The sequence below is a fragment of the Ailuropoda melanoleuca genome, chromosome 2 (assembly GCF_002007445.2).
Source record: "Ailuropoda melanoleuca isolate Jingjing chromosome 2, ASM200744v2, whole genome shotgun sequence".
Taxonomy (NCBI): domain Eukaryota; kingdom Metazoa; phylum Chordata; class Mammalia; order Carnivora; family Ursidae; genus Ailuropoda; species Ailuropoda melanoleuca.
Window position 1 is genome coordinate 108311409 of NC_048219.1, and position 23287 is coordinate 108334695.

The 23287-nt window shown below is 46.4% G+C and overlaps 1 protein-coding gene across 2 annotated transcripts in view; it reads right to left on the reverse strand.

Moving 5' to 3' along the window:
• LCT (lactase) overlaps window positions 1–23287 on the reverse strand; it is a 50065-nt gene that overhangs the window by 23623 nt on the left and 3155 nt on the right. The window contains exons 1-7 of one of the 2 annotated variants that reach the window (XM_034654488.1): window positions 17937–18261; window positions 17521–17600; window positions 14638–14721; window positions 10932–11034; window positions 8871–8949; window positions 3928–4654; window positions 16–661 (exon numbers count right to left, since the gene is read on the reverse strand). In XM_034654488.1, coding sequence (XP_034510379.1) covers window positions 16–661; window positions 3928–4654; window positions 8871–8949; window positions 10932–11031 — 1552 coding nt within the window. In that variant the 5' untranslated portion in view covers window positions 11032–11034; window positions 14638–14721; window positions 17521–17600; window positions 17937–18261. Of the gene's footprint in view, window positions 1–15; window positions 662–3927; window positions 4655–8870; window positions 8950–10931; window positions 11035–14637; window positions 14722–17520; window positions 17601–17936; window positions 18262–23287 lie in introns of those variants that run through there. The other variant, XM_002930273.4, reaches the window with a different exon arrangement.

Genomic DNA, 23287 nt, shown 5'->3' on the forward strand with positions numbered 1-23287 from the left:
ATCCACCATTCTTACCCTTGAGCACCTCGTTGATATATTTATTGAAGTAGTCTACTCTCAAGGAATCCTCAAAGAGATCTTCGGTCTCCCCTATGGGCATGCCATTCCCAGCCAGGTAGATCGGAACTTTTCCTTTTGTATATTCCAAATATACAAACTGCAACAGTCTCCTTATACCCCAGGGCACCACATAAATCCAAGGGGATGAGGTCTGGGGCCATGCAGGGTCCACGTGTTGGGAGAAGCCTCCAATGGTATCATAGCTGGGGATGCAGGAATCTTGTTGGGCCTTGCTGATGAGGCGGGAGGTATAATGAGACAGACCCAGAAAATCAGCGGAGCCTTTCAGGAGCTGCTTCTCTGCCTCTGTGAACTCAGGGAGTTGGGCCACAGGACTGGGGCACTGTTGGTTCATCTGTTGGATCCGGGCCTTCAGGGCAGCAGGGTAGTCTCCATCCACAAAGATGGGGTGTGCAAACCAGCCCAGCATGAAATGCAAGAAGCGTTCAGAGGCTCTGAGGTCCTCAGGACTCTCTGGGGACAGAGGTTCTGCCCAGTCTGAGTTCAACACAATGCCCACGCGTCCCTGCTGCCATGGACGATAGTGGCTATTGTAGTGGTGCCAAACTCTGGCATGAGCCTTGAGGACCAAGTGAGCCACCTTGTGAGGAAGAAAGAAGGAAATACAGTGCTTAATAACAACCAATAGCAAAGCCAACAACCATAAGCCAACAGCAAGTTGACAACATCAACAAGTTAGCACCAATGTCGTTACCAATGTTAATAACAACACTAACACTGAAAATGTCCACATCAGTAACAAGAGTAACGTAAACAACATCGGCAAGTCATCAACAAGTTAGAGACAGCCAGCAAGAGAGGGAACACAAGCAGGAGAGTGGGAGAGGAAGAAGCAGGCTCATAGCAGAAGAGCCTGACGTGGGGCTCGATCCCATAACGCCGGGATCACGCCCTGAGCCGAAGGCAGATGCTTAACCGCTGTGCCACCCAGGCGCCCCCATCAACAAGTTGATGCCAATGTCAACAAGTCAACAATATCAATAAGAAGTTAAGACGGATGCTAACAATGTCAATAAATCAACGACATGGACAATGTTGACATCGACAACCCCACCAGCACCAGTGCCAGCAACATCAACGATGCAGACAAGAGTCAGTAAGTCAATGACAATGTCAACAAGTCACCACCACCGCTGACAGGTCAATAGCAGCAGTACCAACAGCCATACTTCATAGTAAACATTGTTAGTGAATTCTCTCACGAATTTCTTACAACAACCTTATACGGCAAGTATAATTATCTTTACCACTGTACAGATGAGGGGAACAAGATCCAGAGAGGTGTAGAACGCAGGAAGTCTGACTCTAGGCCCGTATTGTCCCACGTGATGCTATTTCGCCTTTGTCCTCAATAATCCTTATTGACTAATTCATCAACAATGAATTTGGCGGGATCATTTTAGTTGACATATGAGGGATGGGACAATTCTAACGTACCTGTCCTCCTTTCTACTTAATGAACTCTAGGAAGAAAACCAATGACCAGGAATCTCTTTGTAGACTTAACTCCGGGTCTTACAAAAGTCAACAGCTTCCTTTGGCAGAGCACCATGGGAAAATGGGCAAAAGCAGGGTGCCTGGAGTGTAACAAACCTAGATTTGAATCTTGACCTTGTCACTAACTCGCTCAGGGAACTCAATCTTCTCATTCAGTCTCCTTGTCTGCAAGAAGCAGTAATTATGGATCATTTAGCAGGACTAAATAAGATCGTTTATACAAAGCACCAAGCAGAAACCCGGAGTGCAGGAGGGGGCCTGCTGCTGGCTAGCTTCCTTTCCTTTTTTGTTTTTATCATCTGAAGGTGATGACACTTATTTTTGAAAATTTTCCTATCAAAATATGCCCTAGAAGTGAAATTTCTCACCGCTTCTCATGTTCCAAATGTTAGTCTTGTCCGTGTCCGGACAAGGCACGGGGATTAACTGGGTCCTAACCTCCAGTAGCAACCTGTGCTCTTTTCCAAAAGGCAGGAATGCTTGCCTTCTAAACGAGTCCGCGTCAGGTAGGGGGCTCAGTGGACTATCAGATAACCAGCAAAACCAGCTACTGTGGCCGTGTAAGAGCACGCAAGTGTTAGTGACGTGTCAGGTGAAAAATGGGCGCTCGGGTAATTGTGATGTGTCAGTGTAGGCTCGTCAACTGTAATGAATGTACGATACTGGCGGGGCGGGAGTGTGTGTGTGTTGATAATGGGAGAAGCTGTGCGGGGCTGGGGGCGGGGGTAGAGGGTATATGGGAAATCTAGGTAACTTCTGTTCAAGGTTGCTGTGAACATTAACTACTGCAAAAAAAAAAATACAGTATACTTTAAAAAAATGCACTAAATTGAGTGTACTCTGAGTATACTGTGAACGCAAGGGAGCCAGGACTGGAAGGAGACATGGGCAGAATTGGGAGAGATACTTTTTCTTTGAAATTTTCCCTTAATGGTATTATACTGTTTTAACAAATACATAAAAGCAAGACGTGAAGGAGCAAAGTGAGGTGGACTTTCCAGGATCCACGCTTATAGGCATAAGAAGCCTGAGGAGAAGCTAAGGAGAAGACGTTAGGATGAGATTTACAATGAGGAGACCAATAGAAAGGTTCCAACCTTCCATTTTCAGAAGTGTTCTCCCTCACTGTGTGCGGTCATTTGCTGAACGAGACCAGAGTGGAAGCCTTGACTTCAGTGCTATGATTTTTGGCATTTCACCAAGTCACTGATTCCGATTTTTCTAGCTCATTCTGACTGTGGACATTTTAGACTGCTAATTTTCTTATATGTATTTGTATCATCTCGTCCAAAAAGTTTTAAATCTCAAAGACATGGGCCACGCGTCCTCTTTAACAGCCAGCATGGGGCAGCGCAAAGACTCCCATTTCAGAACAGAACCCCAAGTGTGGCAGGAGAAAGCCAGACTAACAGGTCCATCCTGAAGAAGGCTGCCAGGGAAAGCTGTGATTCTGAAGAAAAAAGGAAATGATGGAAAGGTCCTATACTAAGCCATTAAAATTTTTGTCTCCAGTGTAAACATCCCCTTCTTGTGGGAATGAAAGCTACCCGGACTAGCCTCTGGACAGCCCAACCCTTTCTCCCTCCCCGCCGCTCAGCCAGGTGTGAAGGGTGGAGCTGGGATCGGCACCCAGACCAGGCAGGGCATTCCAGTCCCCTAGCCTAGACCCAGTGACTGGTTCAGGGATGGGCACGCGACCCAGGCGGCAGCCACGAGACACAGGAAGGCGTTTCTGGGAATGCAGAAGAGAGGCAAGCTTGCTTTCCCGCTGGTCTTGAAAGAGGAAAGCAGGGCTGCTGTCTTCTGGTTACCAGGCAGCCCAAGCAGAAAGCCCACAGGGGGCAAGAGAGGAAGAGAAATTGAGTGCTAGTGGCATCATTCGGGGTCTGATCGACCTCCACTGTGACCAGCTAAAACCCAGACTTTGCAGATGCCTGAGCGGAGGTATTCCCTCTCTGCTTAGGTCAGTCTGGGTTTGGTTTTCTGTCCTTCGCCACTAGGAGTCCTGGCTGAGGTGGAGAACTTGCTGTGGAGGTAAGCCGACTCGGGCCCAAATTCTGTCTTCTAACGGCTGGCCCTCTACCCATGCCCTCATGAAGTAGCTTCTGCTCACTGAGCCCCAGTTCCCTCCCCCAGCCGCTCTGTTCCAAGCATGTAGACTCTGTTTTCCAAGTGCCCGCACAGTGTCCGGACAAGGCACGGGGATTAACAACTTCCAGTGCCTTCCCTCCCCCGCTCTGGCCGCCTTTAAAGGACAAAAAGGAAAGGCCTGCTGAAGGGCAGAGAAAAGGGCTTTCTCCCAGAGAAAGGTCTCCCCCAGGGAGGCGGCCCGACAGGGACGACAGGTACCTTGAAAGAGGCCACCCCCGGGTCTGAGATGCCCGGCGCGTGTCGGCCAGTGCCGTAGCCAGCGTAGCTCATCACCCACGGCTCGTGGAAGGTCACCCACAGCTTCACGCGGTCCCCGAAGGTGGCGAAGCAGAAAGCCGCGTAGTCCAGGAAGGCGTCCACCACGCTGTCGTTCTGCCACCCGCCGCGCTCCTGCAGCGCCCGGGGCAGGTCCCAGTGGAAGAGCGTGGCCATGGGCTGGACGCGCGCGGCCCGCAGGCTGTCCAGGAGCCTGCCGTAGTAGGCGACACCCCGGCGGCTGGGCCCGGGCCCGCGCCCGCTGGGGAAGATGCGGGACCAGGAGATGGAGAACTTGTACACCTGAGCTCGGAGGCCCCGAAGCAGGGCCACGTCGGTGTCCACCTTGTGGTAACTGTCACTGGCCACCTCCGGCGTCGCTGCGCCCTCGGCGTCGCTCGGGCGCCCCTGCGGGTCCCAGACGCTCGCCCCTCTTCCGCCCTCGGCCCAGCCTCCTTCCACGTTAAAGGCTCCGGTGGAGACGCCCCAGAGGAAGCCTTCCGGGAAGACGTCCTGCAGGAAAGCGTCTCTTTCGGCCCCGGACTGGTTGGCAAACGTTCCCCAGACTCTTCTGTAGGCCGAGCCCTGCGGCGAGGGGCCGGCTGAGCTCCCCGCGCGCTGCTGCCCCGCGGCCTGCAGGGGCGGGCGGTCCGTCCGAGCGCAGGGCCTGCTGCGGGATCGGGGAGACAAAGGGACACAGGAATGACTCTGCGGGTTACCTCCGCCCTGAGACTGATGCATAGCCACAACGTGTGTCATCAGGAACGGTTCCAGAAACAAAGTTGCGGGCAGAAAGTGACTAATGGGTACGAAAATTACTATTATTGCCCGTTCTTAGGCAAGTTATTATTCCTCCTGTAGGAGTCAAACACTGTGCAAGCCTGCTGTTCCCTTAGTAGCTTGTCCTTGAGTGCTGTTTTTGGTTCTGATGCCATGCTTTTTTCTTATTTATTATTTATAAAAAAACATAGCTAATTGGGGCTCCTCGGTGGCTCAGTGGGCTAAGTATTGGCCTCTTGATTCTGGCTCAGGTTATGATCTCAAGGTCCTGATATTGAGCCCTGTGTTGGTCTCCTGATTAAGATTCTCTCCCTCTGCCCCTCTCTCACCTCGCTCGCACTCTATAACTAACTAACTAAATACAAACAACATAGCTAATGATAATGACGGCTTTACTTCATTATGGCTTGATTCTGGGCTGGCCACTGTGATAAGAATGTAGGGCTCTCATTTAATTTTCACAAATTTATGAGATAAGTACTATAATTATTTACTCTCATCCTGCAGAAAAGGAAACTGAGACTGAAAGTAATGAGTAAGTTCTGGGCATCAGGGGACCAGCACCTATTTACCAGCTGGTTCAATAATTGAGCCACTGGTATAGCTCTACTGATAAGCACCAGCTAAATATTAACCTTCGCTCTTCCACTGGGACCTGCCCCCGGGGCTGCAGGAGCATGGTGAGTGGTAGTCCTTCCTTCATGCTGCCTGGGTTATGGACATAATGGCAGGAGCTCAAGCATCCATCCTGGACCGTAAGGTAGAAGCCTTGTTAAGGATGACAAAACAAAGTAGGAGCCTGGATTCCCGATAATTTTACCTATTCTAGATTATCCATCTCCAGCCTTTTTAATGTAAATGAACTCATATCTTCTTTTCTTTTAAATGAGAACTTCTCCTTGATCACACAGTTTGCAAATCGTAGAGCAGTCTGTGCTATCACCGTCTTTGTGTGTAGACATTAATATATTTTAAATATTTTATATAGGGGCGCCTGGGTGGCACAGCGGTTAAGCGTCTGCCTTCGGCTCAGGGCGTGATCCCGGCGTTATGAGATCGAGCCCCACATCAGGCTCTTCCGCTATGAGCCTGCTTCTTCCTCTCTCACTCCCCCTGCTTGTGTTCCCTCTCTCGCTGGCTGTCTCTATCTCTGTAGAATAAATAAATAAAATCTTAAAAAAAAAAATAAATAAAATAAATATTTTATATATATATAAATTCAGATAAATATATATTTGAAATAAAACAATGTAAAAATGCTATCCTTACATGAATGCAGTCTATTTTCGATGTAATTTTTAGTCCATTTCTCTCCTTTTGTCTTTCCTTATTATTATTATTTTTTAATAAAATGGTTCTAACATTTCAAAACAAACCCTAAGTTGGTTTCCTAGTCTCCAAGTCCTGGCCTGCAGGCTAGAAAGCACTGTTCAATGGCACGTGGTAGTTATACCAGCAAGGGGCAACCCTGAGGAAGGGTCTGTGTAGGTGGGTACACTTGGTTCTGCAAGGAAAATATAGAGTGGGGGGAAGGGAGGGGGTGCACGTTCCCAAGGAGGTGCGGTCCAAGAGCATTTCCTGCCCAAGGGCCATCGTGTGGAGAGATGACGACATTTGTACTAGGCTGGCCAAGAGTACAGAACTGGTAGAAGTGACAGGGACACTGCAGAGGGACCTCCATCCCATGGAGTGAACCTGGGTCTTCCAAACCTAAGCACCTTCTGTTTCATGAAGCATCGACTAACACATTTGCCGAAACAGCAGTGGGGGAATGATCTCTAGTTATGGATTATCCACAATATATACAGGTGTCTGGAGCACAATCAGGGACACAGGCCACACTCAGCTGCTCTGACCCAGCCCTTCTGCCCCTGGCCTGTCCTCCTGGCTTGGAGGACATGAGGTCTTGAAGAAATAAACAAAGAGCCCCTGGATAAAATACAATTTGCTCTAAAGGCTTTTTTTTTTTTTTTAAGTTTAAAAACTACTTCAGTAACCTCTACACCCAACGTGGGGCTAGAACTCACAACCCCGAGATCAAGAGTCGCATGTTCTTCTGACTGAGCCCGCCAGGTGCCCCTCAATTTACTCTAAAGGTTTGAATGCCGGGAGCCCAGGGTTTCCCTAACTCGGGAAGAGATTTAGCACCCAGAGCCTCAATCCCTATGCCCAGGCCTTCCAGGCAGCCCTCCTTCAGCTGCCCCTCCCCTGCCCCCAGCCGCCTCAGATCATCCCAGATAATGCTCTTTCTCCCCTATCTGGGGAGCAGTGCTGTGTCTCCTGCCACAGTCTGGTGTTAGAGTCATTTGTGGGCTTCTCTGACCCCTCTCTGAGGTCTAACATTCTCAAAGAGAATGATCTTAGTCCTGTAGGAAACCTGCCGCCCCCCCTTGCTCCTGCCCCCGGTGGGTTCTCCACTAACGTTCACCTGAGTGAGGACCCCTGGCTGTTAGTTTAATGTTAGCCAGCGTTGGACCTTTGCTTCAGGCTTAGGGAGAACCTTAGAGCCGGTGTCACATGACATCTTGTGGTTTTACAATCACTGAGCTTTCAGGGTAACCCTTTTTTTATGGCCTCTTGAGATCTATTTTCTTTCTTTCTTTTTTTTTTTTTTTAAAGATTTTATTTATTTATTCGACAGAGATAGAGACAGCCAGTGAGAGAGGGAACACAAGCAGGGGTAGTGGGAGAGGAAGAAGCAGGCTCCCAGCAGAGGAGCCTGATGTGGGGCTCGATCCCAGAACACCGGGATCACGCCCTGAGCCGAAGGCAGACGCTTAACAACTGCGCTACCCAGGCGCCCCTTGAGATCTATTTTCTGATAAGACATGGCCCAGCACTTCTCCACTGACCCCAAGGGTGGGCAGGGAGCAGTTCTGACCTGTCTCCTCTTTCCACTGTTCACAGTCCCAGGACAGACTTACATGAAGCGGGTGCTCCGGGTTTGTGGATTTGACCTGCTGGCTCGAAGTGAGTTGAGACGACTAAACAACAGAATGAGATATACAAGTGCTGGGAGAGGAAAAGGACAAAGAAGTGCTAGCAACTGGACCATGGACAGAGCTGTCCTAGCAAAGTCTAAGATGAAGAGCAAGGAGAGCTCTAATTCAAAGTCAGGGAAGCTAAATGAGTCCTTCCAGGCTTTGTCCTTTGTCAACACACGGTGCACGAAGCTCATGCATGTAACACACACATGGAAGGCTGAAGGTTCTGGGGAACAAATGTGCCGGTTTCCACACCATCTTGTCTTAATCATTTGAGAATCACATTAGATGATGAGTGTGTGAGGGTGTCATTACGGGGGTAACCTCAAACCTGCTCTGATTTTTAAAAAAAAATAAGTCATTTATAAATTTTGGTACTTCAGTTATTCAGTAAGAAATTATTTGCCCCCCACCATAGATTAAAACCTCTCAGGGACGCCTGGGTGGTGCAGTGTGTTAAGCGTCTGACTCTTGGTTTCGGCTCTGGTCATGGTCTCACCGGTCATGGGATCAAGCCCTGCATTGGGCTCTGTGCGAAATCTGTGCCTGCCACCATCCCCTCTCTCTCCCTCTCTCTAAATAAATACATCTTTTAAAAAATAGAATAAAACCTTTCAGAACACCACTGAGTTAGGCTTCTGTCCCACTGCAACAGCTGAATCTCCAACCTGCACTGTCTGCTTGTGGGAAAGATGTTTCACAGCTGACAGAAGGAAATAGGTGCAGAGAACTCACCCACTTACTCAGGTCATGTCACTTCAGTGGGGTGGTCAGATCTATCTTTAACCCAGCCTGCTCTTCCACAAACTCACACTATCTCCAACAAGATCTTAAACTAAAAGGCAGGGGTTCAAATCCCAGCTCTGCTTGCTGTATGCACTGGGGCAAACTGCAAGGTCACAAGTGTAGAATGACATGTGAGGGTGCAGAAACACGTGGGCCCAGAGTAAGATGCTGTGGGAGACAGACTCTTCGATGCTGTCCCCTCTGAGCCTTCATTTCTCACCGTGATAAAAATCACTGGCCAAGAGGCAGATGACAACAGTCCCATGAGATTATACATGTGAAAGAGTATTCTTCAAATACCAGCTATTGGTAGTTCAACAGGAAATCTAACATTACCTTTTCTTGGAACTTGGTGAACAGCTTAGGAGAGTATTCAGATCAACCCCAATGGTGAGAACCTGGTTTTCACTTATGGCTGTAAAAGAAGAAGTTTAATTAACACTCTCTGAAGTCCAACCAACAATATTCATAACTGCAATCAATAATTTTCTTATTTAGACAACACACCCAAACTCTAAGCAATTATTCTAAGCTCCCTGGAAAATACCACAGGCTAAAGATGTGGGGAGGTCAGGAGTGATTTCCATGTACTCAGAACAGTGGTTCTCAAACTTCCATTTGCACTTGCAGAGCTTGTGAGACACAGATTGCTCGGCCCAGCCCAGAGTTTCTGATCCAGTGCATTTGACATGGGGCTCGAGGATCTAGCAAGTTCCCAGGTGATCCTGATGTTGCTGGTCTGAAGACCACACATGGAGAACAATTGACTTAGAAGAACTCAAACATCAGAAAGAGATGGAATTTTCTGAATTGTAGTGAACTATGCATAAACATAAAATTGACCATTTTAGGCATTTAGAAAGGTCTGTAGGAACATAAAATTGACCATTTTAGCCATTTAGAAAGGGCTGTAGGAACAGGACCATCATGCCATCGAAAGGGAGCTAGGGTGAGGGTTATCAAGTTATGTCTATGGATGAGGGTCATGAGGTCTGTGAAGCCAGCTCAGCACTGGTTACAGGTAGTAGAAAGGGCACTACTGACCTCTAGCATACTCTGCCTTATAGGGTGACTGGAATGAACATCAGGACACCCAGGAACCTGCCCTTCTCTAGTAGCCCTCAGCTCCTGATGCCTTAACACAATCCACCTTTCCCTAGATGTGACTGGACCCAGAGTGATCTCTTGATCCATGGCCCACCAATCAGATTCACTTTCACGAATTAGAACTAAGAGACACAGAGAAGATGGTCCATGAGCTGTAGGTCTTAGACCTGAAGGCTTCGGTAAGGTGCCCACCACGGCCATGTGCGAGCTGAGGTAATGAGGAAAAGAACAAGGGTAAGTGGAGGGGGGCAAAGGTGAGAGATCTTGGAGGGAGGGGTAATGACAATGGACACTCGGGCACAGAGCAGCTCCCACACTTATACCTGAACCTGGAAGCCTGATGGTCTTTATTTCCACAAGATCAAGGCATCTCTGTCATCTTTGTACAGAGCCTCACTTCTTTCTTGAGTCAATGGGAGCTAAGAGACCAGCAATACAAAGGGACACTAAAGCCTTCTGGGGTGGGCTCTCAGACCAGCCCTCTTCTGGTCCCTCCTCTTACTGGAACCCCAGACTTTTAAAAACTGCTACTCCCCAAGCCAGTGCACCCAATGTCACTCAAAACCTCTCCAGCAAAAGGGGAACCCTCTTACACTGTTGGTGGGAATGCAAACTGGTGCAACCACTCTGGAAAACAGTATGGAGTTTCCTCAAAAAGTTAAAAACAGAACTACTCTACAATCTAGCAATTGCACTACTAGGTATTTACTTAAAGGATACAAAAATAGTGATTTGAAGGGGCATGTGCACCCCAATGTTTATAGCAGCACTATCAACAACAGCCAAATTATGGAAAGAGCCCAAATGTCCATACCGATGAATGCATAAAGAAGATGTGGCGTATATGCAATGGAATATTATGCAGCCATCAAAAAGAATGAAATCTTGTCATTTGAAACAACATGGCTAGAACCAGAGTGTATTATGCTAAGCAAAATAAGTCAGTCAGAGAAGGACAAATACCATATGATTTCATTCATATGTGGAATTTAAGAAACATATGAACAGAGGGTAAGGGAAAGAAAAATAAAAAGATGAAAACAGAGAGAGAGGCTAACCATGAGACTCTTAACTATTGAGAACAAACTGAGGGTTGATGGAGGGATGGGCTAGCTGGGTGATGGGCATTGAGGAGGGCACATGATGTGAGGAGCACTGGGTGTTCTATGTAAGTAATGAATCACTAAATTCTACTCCTGAAACCAATTCTACACTGTATGTTAACTAACTTGAATTGAAATAAAAACTTGGAAGGACAAAGACAAACCTCGGCAGCAATGGTCCACTCACCCTCAAGAAGGCTGAAGAACAGCCCAGTTAAGTTCTTCTTAGTGGAAGGGCAGTCCTGGAATCTCAGATTGAAGATGAAAATTTTCACTTTTGGCTCCATAGTCTGAAAAAGATCAAAGCCAGCAAGTGAACGGAAACTGCCTAGAGTAAGTCTTTGGGTAACAGGGACGGATCTTCAAGAGGAGAAGTGACAAATGCTCTGGTTTGGGAAGTGTTCTCCAGCCAGGTCATTTAATATAGGGAACTGACTCTAGACTCTGAGGGAGAACAGTCTACACTTTTCAGGAACATCAGCGAAACATCAGCCACTCTCCCCATTGATCCCCAGCAAAGAGACATGTTCAACAGGCTTACAAGGCTCTTCCCAGAACCAGGCCCTGTGTTGGGCCAGGAACAAGGCCATCCACTCATGTTAGGGGCCTTTGTTACTACAAAAAGCTTAATCAGGTGCCACCGTAACAGTATTTATGAATGTCTGGGGTTTGCTTCAAACAATCTGGCTTGAGGGGCACCTGGGTGGCTCAGTCAGTTAGGTGTCTGACTCTTCATCTCAGCTCAGGTCTTGATCTCAGGGTCGTGAGTTAGAAACAACAACAGCAACAACAAAACCCCCCAGTCTGGCTTGAGAAGGGGAAGGTAGGGGTTAGATGGAACAAGATCAGCCATGAGTCAATAGCTTTTGAAGTTGGGGAAGGCGTCATGACACTTTTCTTTCTACCTCTGGATATATTTGACATTTCCTATGATAAAAAGTTAAAAGAAGAGGTCCTCATTCAAATGGAACAGGTGTGACTTTTCTCCCATTTCTAAGCCATTTCACTGTCGAAGGAAACAACTGAAAGTTAGCATGTTGCTTGACTTCACCTTAAATTACCTTCTTTTGGGAAGGCTGGGTTTGGTCATTTTCCCTACACCAAGCTTCTCCTCCTCTGCGGGGTTAAAGGCCACTGAGAGATACCAATACAGCCTCTTCCAAAGAAGGCAGGCACATTATTTTCTGAGTCACCTGCAACAGTGTCCCTTCTTTACAGACGAGGTGCCTTCAGCTTTGAGAAGCTGAGTGGCTCAGGACCACAATTAGTGGTGTTGGAGCGCACATAGCCCTTGTCCTTTCCCTGCGCTCGTCAGTGCGGGAAACCCCAACTATTAAGGAAACGGAGGGTTTTCTCTTTCCTGAAAGGTCAGTACATGGCGGGGCAGGGAGGCAGTCTGTAAGATCATAGGATGGGAGAGCTGGAGGAGCCTTCTGCTAAGTGGAGAAGTCCCTGGGTGAGCAGAGCCTTTCCTGCTAAGAGGATGTAGGATTCTGCTCCTGCACCGCCTGCGGAATTCAGAACTCGGATGTGCTATGGCTCTTCATCGGAGTGCTGGACATGAAGGGTGCCCTCCAGCCCTAAAACACCTGTGCACTGGCGGGAGGAGCACCAAAGGATGGGCCCTGAGGCTCAGAGAGGGACATGCAAGTGCTCTGGGGAGAGTGGAGGGAAACAGCAATGGCAGAGGACACCTGCTCCTGTCTTCCCGGCCTTCAACCTCTTCCCTTACAGTCCCCAGGAGGAGGGCGAGGGGACCTGGGATGGGAGGGATGGGCGGGATGCTGGGAAGGGAGCTGTGGGCAGCATGATTCGGGGTCCTGGGAAGAACTCAGCTGCTCTTCCTGTCCTGGGGGCGCGAACTGTGGGAATGCTGCAGGCTTGTAACCAATGACCGCAGAGAGGGACAGTACCCTCTCCAGCTCGGTTCTCGCCTTACAGCTGGTGACCAGGTCATCCTGCATCTCTGGGGTTGCAGCCGAGCTGTCAAGTGCAACATCTGGAATTTAATTCCTACCTAAGGAAATAAAAGGAACAAAGAATCGCAGCAGGGCATAATCCCTGGCTGCCAAGTTTGTCCAGGAAGGTTTTACTGTTTGTTGGGCCAGCTATTGACTGAGGGTTCACAGCTTTATCCAGGCACTGGTGGGAGGAGGTTTTCTTGAAAATGTTTTGATATAAAAAGGGAAACACTGTAAACCACATCCTCAGGCAGAAATTGAGCCAACGCTCTGTTGATGGGCTCTCCGAAGCATGCTGCGTCTGCATACCCAGACGGTTTTCAAATGTCAGCATTGTCTGAACCCATTAACTGAGCAACAAGCTCTGGTTGAATTTCTTAAGGGAGACAAAAGACAGATTTAATTATCACAGGCATCGGAAGGCCTTGAAGACACTACTTAAGTGCCACTGACGGACCAGAAATCTGGCTAGCAAGCCCACAGGGGCAGGCTCTAGGTCAAGGCAATTTGGGTTCAGGTAAGAAGATATTTACAAAAACAACTAAAATTATATGTGATTTTCAAAAATGCCACCCTCATTATAACATCCCCAACACCTTGAATTTATTTTTGCTTTGGAGAGGCAGTGTGGTGTCATATGTAAGCCCTGCTTCCAATCCCAGCTCTGCTCCCTACCTAGTGTCTGACCTTCGTATGCTTCTTACGTGCTGGGGTCGGCCGTGGGGGGTAGAAGTATGGTGAGGATCGAGTGCCCCACACGGTGCTGGGCACAGAGCCGGCACTAAAATCATAGCGGCTATTACTCGAATGCCCTGTGACTGCACCCGCTGTCTTGGATTATTAGATCATATTACTTGCAGATAATAAAAGTAGTGGTGCCTATGATGGCCAGCAGGAAACCCAGAGACATGGTGACGGGACTAATGCTAATTCCTCCCTTTCCAGCGTTCAGCCTCAGGTCGAATGGAGATTCCACCGAGCAGCAGCACTGAGGATTTGATGCTGATGAGCTCGGCCTCTCAACAGATCATTCCTCTAACAATCCATCCGGCTTGGTGGTGGGGATGCTGGGATTCAAAACCAGGACGCACAGGGCGGAAAGCAGAGGGGAGCGGCTTTGTGCCCACCCCTGCAGGCGCAAGCGGAAGGCATGGGCGAATGCTGGCGGCTAGGCATCCCCAGAGAGGCCTGTGAGAAGGTCGCTCTTCAGGAGTGAGTATAGAAATACTGTTAGGATTCGGAAGGTACAATCCGTTCTACCCTGTCAGGAGGTGGGGGAATAGCCAGGACTCCATGGAATTTGGAATTCGTCTTCCTCAAGGAAGTTGCTCAGCAGTGACCAAGCACAGGAGAGAAAGCTAACGGGTAGGTAGGTGGCAACCAACATACTTTCTCTAACGTTAATCACAATCCTTACATTTGAGGAAAACAATCCTGGGAATGGGAAAAAAGGGCCTGAGGTTACAGGAAGGTTCCCATAGCTGGCATCTGATTTAGCAGACCTGGGTGTGAAATGTCTTTTTTGTTGTTTGGGGTGAAATACACATACAATTTACCATCGTAACCATTCTGAGTGTATAGTTCAGTGACATCAAGTCCATTCACGCTGTTGTGTAACCATGACCACCGTCCATGACATGACTTTTTGAATCTTAGAACACTGAAATTTCAATTCTCAGATTTCTCCACAAGAGATCATGAAATATTTACCTTAATGACATAACCCTCATGATCCCTTCCAGGGAAGACTGCCTGACCCCCCTCCATGGTCTCCAGCAATGCGTTCAAGGGAGATCTTCCCTGGTGCAACTCTGCTTCTCCACCAACCGTGGGGACAAGCTCGGTTTACACACCAGCCAGGGCGTTAAAGGTCTAGTATGCTATCGGGAACCTTCTCCATTCCTCATCAATATGCGAAATGGCTCAAATTACCTGCAGTTTACTCAGCTTCTGTGGGAAACTTGACTCTCTTGGGCATTCGTAAGACAAATCAAGAGAGAGGAAATCGACAGTGCCCTAGAAATAAGTAAATAGGGTTATTAGAATGTAAGCAATTTCAAGGCAAACTACTGTTCAGAAATATCCCTTTTTCTTTCTCCTCCTATTCCTAAACTGATGCTCTGAAGTGAGATTGTCCAGGAGAAAAGCAGGCAGAGGACAAGCTGGGACAGAATGAGAATGTGTGTGTGGGATGTGCCTGCATGTTGTTGGGAATACATCACCACGGATTCAGCAAAGTTCTTCGCACACAGTAAGTGCTTGAGAAGTGTATATGACTCAGTGAGTGAATGGAGTACGTATGCCAGAAATGGTGGGTTCCCACCAAACAGGTGAGCACTAAGGGAGTCAGAGGCCAGAGCTGCCCTGGTCGGCACCCTCCTCCCAGCCCTTCCAGTTTGCTGGGATGGAAAGAGTGGAGCCCTCAGACACCCACAGGACCCTCAGGGATCTTTCCAGACCCTACTGGGGTTTTGGGTTTCATTTTAATTGTAGGCTATAGTTACTGGCTACTGTCAGGCCACAGTTTAAAGTCCGCCCTCGTGGACCCTAGCTTGGCCCATAATATTATCGGAGAACAGAGCTCTCACGGTCTTGGACATACCCCCTGCACGGTCTCTGGCCTGCGTACATTCTGAGAACTTCGGATCTGCAAGAGTCTAAGCACACAAAGATACAACTGTGATTCCCTCGCTGCCTTTCTCAAAAGTCATTTCTATCCTTATCAGGACTAGATCATCAATCCTTCCTAGATGATCTGTTCCTTCAGGACAAAGACCCTGGATAATGCATCCAACGACAACCAAGTGCCCTGTGGACCTTCGATGACTGACTCACCACCAGTTCCCTGTGGCTTTCCTAATCAAGTCCTCAGCAGTGTTTACCGAACAGTCCACACCTTGCTCCACTTTGCTGAGTACCACTCCAACCCTTCCTTCCCACCCTCCGCCCGCGGCTCTTACTTTTGTCTGTCCATTCTGCACAACACATAGTCGTTGAGTTCCTGCTCTTAAAATCACTGTGCTCAGTGCAGCAGATGACGATTCACATTTAAAGAGAAGTAAGAACCACAGAAGCTTACCACTTAATAGAGTTAGCAAATGCACGACATGAAAAAAACACAGAGAATTAGAAAGGTTATAAGCGAAGTCCACGCCAGTGGTCTTCAAACTCACCTGGGAACTGAGGAAGCCTCTGAAGACCCAGGATGGTCCCTCCACATTAAGCCTTGGCCGTTATGGGCTTTACTAGCTCTGCAGGTGATTCTGATACACAAGGCTTGGGGAGCGCTGATGTAAGCAAAGGGCTAAGTGTTCCAAGCGGAGAGAGCACATCAGGTTGAGCAAGGGAGTATTATTAAATGAGACCTCTTGATGGAGAGCATATGTGCATGTATGTTGTAAATGGGTAGAATTTTGTTGGAAGAGATCTGAGCAAGGCTAGGATAGGAAGCATACATGAGTGCACATGCAGAAGAGCAGGAAAAAAGCATAGCATACACACTGGGAAAAATAGGAGGGGAGACCTGAGAGAGAGCAAGATAGCCTGAGAGAGCTACACTCTGGAAGGCCCTGAGAAATTTGCACCAATTCAAGCAATCTGTGGCAAAATACACAGAACATAAAATTTAACATGTCCAGCAGCATTAGTGCATTCACATCGTTGGGCCACCATCACCACCATCCATGCAACGCATTTTAAAATCTCAGAGTGAGCACTGAGTGTAGCTTCCCAGTAGGGAACTGATAAAAACTGTGCTCTTGGAAAATCCAGAAGCACTGGGGGTCATGGACTGGGGCAAAGAGACCAGTTCAAAGGCTACTGCCCAACAAGCACTTTTCTGATCAGCACTTTGGTCTTCTGGGTTCATAACTGATAGCAGTTATTACCCCTTATAAATTAATTTAGATGGCATTCGGGCCATACAGTCAGCCTCGGAGCTGGTTATTCAGAACCTTATCACATCTGGATTTTAAGTTCCTGAGCTGGTAAATTTGAAGACTGGACCCTGACCCACGGAGCCTGCATCGTAGCCCAGACCCCAGGTGTCTGTCATAGGGCACTGTGCTATCTATGCAACACCCTGCTGAATGCCACAGAACTACAGAAATCAGCTATTTTTTCTGATGACTTTTCACATTGCCCAGCAGCCAAGATTACAGAGGCCAAAGCTGTTTAATTCTCAGATTTTTTTTTAACTTTTCTTATTAAAATTGTAGTTAAAAAATTATGTTTAGAGGAGGCAGGAACCAACATGGTACTACAGGGAGCACACTGTTTAAAAAACAAAACAAAACCCTTTACTTTTCCTTGTATCTGTTTTGCTATAAGCTGGCCTCTCCTCTAATAAGCTATTTTGGACTCAATAAAAATCAGAGCAAACTGGAGCGCCTGGGTGGCTCAGCCAGTTAATCGAACTGCCTTCGGCCCAGGTCATGATCCCAGGGTCCTGGGATCCAGCCCCGCATCAGGCTCCTTGCTCAGCAGGAGTCTGCTTCTCCCTCTCCCTTTGCTTGCTATTCCCCCTGCTTGTGCGCTCTCTCCCTCCCTCTCTCTGTCAAATGAGAAAATCAAATCTTAAAAAAAAAAAAAAAAAATCAAAGCAAACAGAGCTGTTTGACTTTTTTGCACAGGCAAGGGCTAGGGCTGCAACAAATCAGATTTTGTTTGTAAACGTGAATCTAGAGAATGGACTGCGCTCAGAAGAGGCACTTTAAAAAAAATGTCAAGCCGACAGAGGAAAACTCTTGTGCTCTAAAATTAAAATTACAACTTTACTCAGATGTTACAAATGCTATCTTGGGGGACTGTCATCACCTTGGCAAGCGAAGATGTGGATGATTCCAGCAGGAGCTCCGAGACGGCGTCAGCTCGCAGGACCAGAGAGAGCTTTCCACCTAAAACCAACCAGAGGAACCAGCTGCATGTGAGCGAGGTGGGACGCTGGCACCACAGGAGCTGCGTGGGGACTCATTTCCTGTTCCATGTTCACGGACTTTAAAAGGGATTTCTGGGGGCACCTGGGTGGCTCCGTCTGTTAAGCGTCTGCTTTCTGCTCAGGTCACGGTCCTGGGGTCATGGGTTCAAGGCCCTCGTGGGGGCTCCCTGCTCAGCGGAGGCTTCTTCTCCCTCCCCCTCTGCTGCTCCCCCTGCTTGTGTTCTCTCTCTCCCTCTCTCAAGTAAAATAAAACCTTTTAAAAAAGGGGGCGGGGAGTTCTGAAGAAATCACTTACATCACTTTATTCCAGCTGAAAGATTTTGGATAACAAGGTGGCTTTAAAAACGAAAAAGTCCCTTTGGAGAATGTTTCATCTAAAGCAGGACTCTGAAACGCAGGACACTTGTAAGTCTCTTAGAAGAATAAAAGCAATTACCATGCTCTGCCCCTCCACAGTGTAGAAGGCGGTGAGGGGAGAACTGCTTCCCCACTTGCTTAAAGCAGGGCACTCTCGGGAAGCCCCTGTTCCCAGCCCCTCTTCACTGTAGAACGGCAGTTCAGCCCCTACTGCGCATGCGCGGCGGGGAAACCGAAGGAACTGCAAACAGCTGCAGAGCGTGCCCTCTTGCTTTGCTATTTGGTTACCTACAGTGGTGCCGGTACTTGTGCGCTCCTCAGCGGACTGAGCCCTGCAACAAGTGCCCTTTAGCCTCCCAGGTGCTCCTGACGCAGTGGTCCTCCCACTACCTTTTGAGAAACACGGCCGCCGAGTAGCGCTTCTTCAGCGGTTTGCGCTGCGTTTATGACTCACGCGCCTCTCTCTCCCACCGGATTGTGTGCTCGCTGAGGAGCAAAATTTAAAACACCCCCTTAATCCCTCTAGATACGGACTTCAGCACTGGATGCATAGCCGACCTGCGGTTTGGAAACACTTAAAACCTGAATAAAACCGGAGTTTTCAGAGTTAAACTGTAAGGCTGTATGCCTGACTTCACCTTCATGCAAATTCTCTACAGGAGGACGATCTCCTAAAACAGTGAAACCACCACTAACAACTACAAGAGTGATTGGCTTTCCCCCACCCCCCCATAATCTTTATGCCCAATGTGGGTCTCGAACTCAGAACCCCCAAGATCAAGAGTCGCTTGCTTTTCAAACTGAGCCAGCCGGGTGCCCCCAAAGGAGCTTATTTTAATAAACATGATAGAACTCTGAAATCTTCTGAGTGGGGAATATCATTTAGAGACGTTCAGCCCTCGTCTGATAAGATAGCGTCATTATCTAGTTACTCAGTGATCGTGCCTGGTGGTTCCGTTTCTCCTTTCACAGATTCCCGTGCTCTCGTCATTATCACATCAGCACATCTGGAACATACAGCTTGTGCTTAACATTTAAAAATGTACAGTTTAGTGTCATCTCTAGACCAATGAAATGAAACAAGAGTACACAAATCATTTCTATTTGACTCTGCAAGCTTTTAGAATTAGAGTGAACAAATGTACTTGAAGTTCCAGAAATTCTTATATCATACAGAATAATCAAACTTCCCCACCATGGTTGCCAGCCTAGCCCCAGTGCAAGCATAAACTATACTTCTTAAAATACTGCAAAAGGCAGATTACTCAAAACCAGATTCTCACTCTAAGCTTGCGGCTCATGTTTCCTATGGGACTGAAAGCGGGGTAATTGCTCTGCTTTAGGATAATTTGTTGGACGTAATTAAAGGTAGGTGTTCATGCATATAGAGCTCAAAATTGGTATTTGCAGGGCATTGAAGATTAACTGTTTTAAGCCTGTGTAGAAAATCACTGCATAGTATCATGTAAGTTCGTGTCCCTACTAGGCTTTGCTAGACCTCACTAAGGATAACCTCACCTGTTTCCACCACAAAGGGAAGTCATCCCGTTAAAAACCATTGCAGTTGTTTACAAAAAATAGCCCCTTTCCTTTTGCTCCTTCCCCCTTTGCCTCAAATGAGCCAATAAAGTAATCTGGCCAATACTGAACTGCCAATACCAATGCTTCAAGTTACTACTACTTCTTGGGTAGGCTGGTATTATTAGGGTTATCCTGGGTTGCATCCTAGTGTTGTACAAGTGGGGGATGCTGTGTGCAATTCTACTCTTCCCATGAGAGGGTTGTTCCCGCTACCCCCAACCTCCAACTTTGCCAAGAATCCTCTCTTCTATTGAATCCTCCCCAGAGACAGCACATTGAACACATAAATAGTAGGTTTATAATCATGAATATAGAAAGATTAGAAACTAACTTTTAAAAAATTCTGGTAAAATATATATAACAGAAAATTAACCATTAAATTTTTATTTTTATTTATTTATTATTTTTATGAGGAGGGGCTAGGGTTCGGGGAAGGGCAGAGGGAGAGGAGAGAGAGAATCTCAAGCGGACTCTCTACTGAATGGAAAGCCCGATGCAGGGCTCGATCTCACGACCTGAGATCATGACCTGAGCCTAAATCAAGAGTTGGAAGCTCAATTGACTGAGCCACCCAGCAACCAATTAAACTACTATTAATTTTTTAAAAAAGATTTTACTTATTTGAGAGAGAGAGTGAGAGAGCTCAAGCAGGGGGAGGAGCAGAGGGAGAGGGACGAACAGACTCCATGCTGAATGTGGAGCCTGACAAAATGCTCGAGCCCATGACCTCGAGACCACAACCTGAGCCAAAATCAAGAGTTGGAAGCTCAATTGACTGAGTCACCCAGGCGCCACACCATTAAATTTTTTAAGTGTACATTTCAGTGGCATTAAGTACATTCACTTTGTTGTGCAATCATCACCACCATCTATCTTCAAAACTTTTCCATCAACCCAAACTAAAACTCTGTGTTCATTGAACAGGGAACTCCCCATTTCCCTGTCCCTGGTAACCAGTATTCTACTTCCTGTCTCTGTGAAGTTGATGATTGTAGGTCCTTCGTGTATGTGGAATCCTACAGTAATTGTCCTTTTGTGACTGGCATATTTCACTTAGCATAATGTCTTCAAGGTTCATCCGTGTTACGGTATGTGTCAGAATTTCACATCTTTTTAATATCAAATAATATTCCATTGTACGTAAATAGCACATTTTGTTTATCCCTTCATCCATCCATGGGCATTTGGGTTATTTCCACCTTTTGGCTGTGTAAATAACACTGCTATGAACATAGGGGTATAAATACCCGTATAAGTCCCTGCTTTCAGTTCTTTTGTGTATGTCCCCACAAGTGCTAGATGATGTGGTAATTTTATGTTTAATTTTTTGAGGAACTGCCATACTCTTTTCAATACTGGCTACATCATTTCACACTCCTGTCAGCAATGCATAAAGATTACAATTTCTCTATATTTTCACCAACACCCGTGATTTTCTGCTTTCAAAAATAACAGCTATTCTTATGGATGTGAAGTGATATCTCATTGTGGTTTTGATTTGCTTTCCATAATGATTGAGCATTCTTAACGATTGAGTTGATTTGTGTATATAGTACAAGGTAAGGGGTCAATTTTGTTCCACATACAATGGATGTTCAGTTTTCCCAGGAACACTCGTTGAAAAGACTCTCTTTTCCCCACTGAAAAGCCTTCACACTTTTGTAGAAAATCATTTGGCCATATAGGGAAGGGTTTATTTGTGGGCTTTCTATTTAATTCCATAGGTATATATGTCTGTCCTTACGCTAGTACCACACTATTTTGATTACTGTAGCTTTGTAGAAAAATTTTAAATCAGGAAATGTGAGTCTTCCAACTTTGTTCATTTTCAAGATCGTTTTGGCTGTTTGGGGTCCCTTTGAGATTCCATGCATATTTAAGGATGGATTTTTCTATTTTTTGCAAAAACCGTCCCTAGGATTTTGACAGGGATTTCATTGACTCTGTATATTGCTTTGGGAAGTACTGAAATCTCAACAATATTAAGTCTTCCAATCCATGAACAAAGGATGTCTTTCCATTTGTTTTTGTTTTCTTTACCTTCTTTCAGCAATGTTTTAAAATTTTCAGTGTACAAGTCTTTTGCCTCCTTAGTTAAGTTTAAAAAATAACTTTTTTATTTTTTTAAAGATTTTATTTATTTGAGAGAAAAAGAGAACACAAGCAGGGGCAGAGGGAGAGGGATAAGCAGACTCCCTGCTGAGCAAGGAGCCTAATGCAGGGCTTGATCCCAGGACACCAGGATCATGACCTGAGCTGAAGGGAGATGCTTAACTGACTGAGCCAGCCAGGTGCCCCTAGAAAATAACTTTTAAAAACTACTTATTAGAGGGAGCATAACTCGGGGCACCTGGCTGGCTCAGTCGGTAGAGCATCCAACTCTTGATCTCAGAGTTGTGAGATCACTGGGCGTGGAGCCTACTTTAAAAAAAAAAAAAAGGAGGGAGCATAACTCTCCAATCATTAAGTGTGAGCTGTGTATGGTGACTTCTTTCCAAAGAGTGCAGTGTGGAAGGGAGGTTAAAAGAGTAACTTTACGCTAGGGATACCTGACAAATACAATCTCAATGAGGCGATCAGGGACATCGACAGTGTAAGTCACGTTGATAGTATGTACCCTTGATATGACATGATGAAAGCAGCACTTTATTCTGTAATCTTCCTTCCTCAAACTCATAATCTCAACCTATCCATGAGAGAAACCTCCAACAAATCCCAATAGCGGTAGTCACAAAAGACCGCATATTATATTATTCCATTCATACGAAATGTTCGCAACAGGGAAATCTATAGAGACAGGAAGTTTATTAGTGGTTGTTTGGGGCTGAGATGAGAGAGGGGAATGGGGACAGTAGGATGATAGTTGGAGCCTCTTGTTGGGTACAGAGACTACTTAAAAATAAAATCTTTAAAGTATACAGTTCAGTAGTTTTTAGTATATTTACAAAGCTGTGCAATCATATCCACTAATTCTAAAACAGTTTCATCACCAAAAAAGAAATTTCTTATCCATTAGCAGTCACTTCCCGTTCTCTCTTCAAGCCCTAGACATGCTAATCTACTGTAGTGGCTCTATGCCTATTATGGGGACTTAATATAAATGAAATCATATAATATGTGGTCTTTTCTGATTAGCTGCTTTCACTTAGCTTAATGTCTCCAAGGTACATCTGTGCTGTGGCACGTATCATTCCTTTTTGGGTAAATAATATTCCATTTTATGTATATACCACATGTTGTTTATCCATCAGTTGAGGGACATTAGTGTTGTTTCCATTTTGGGTTATTATGAAAAATGCTGTTATGAATGTTTGTGATAAGTTTTCTCCCGGGCATTTGTTTTCATTTCTCTTGGACATATACCTAGGAGAGGAATCGTTGAGTCACAGGGTAACTCTAAAGTTTATCTGTTTGAGAAACTGCCAGACTGTTTTCCAAAACACCCGCACCATCATTCATTCCCACCAGTGGTGTGGGTTCCAATTTCTCTACATCATTGCCAACACTTGTTTTTGTTGTTTTGTTTTTACTACAGCCACCCTAGTTGGTCCAAGGTGGTATTCTAATTGTTGGATTGAGAAGTCACTCTATGGGTATTTGTTATAGTATTTCGCCTTTTTTTTTTTTTAAAAAGCAGTTCAGTAATTTTTTAATAGTATTTTGCTTTTAACCAACATATTTTATACAACTTTTTTCTGTGTATTAGGT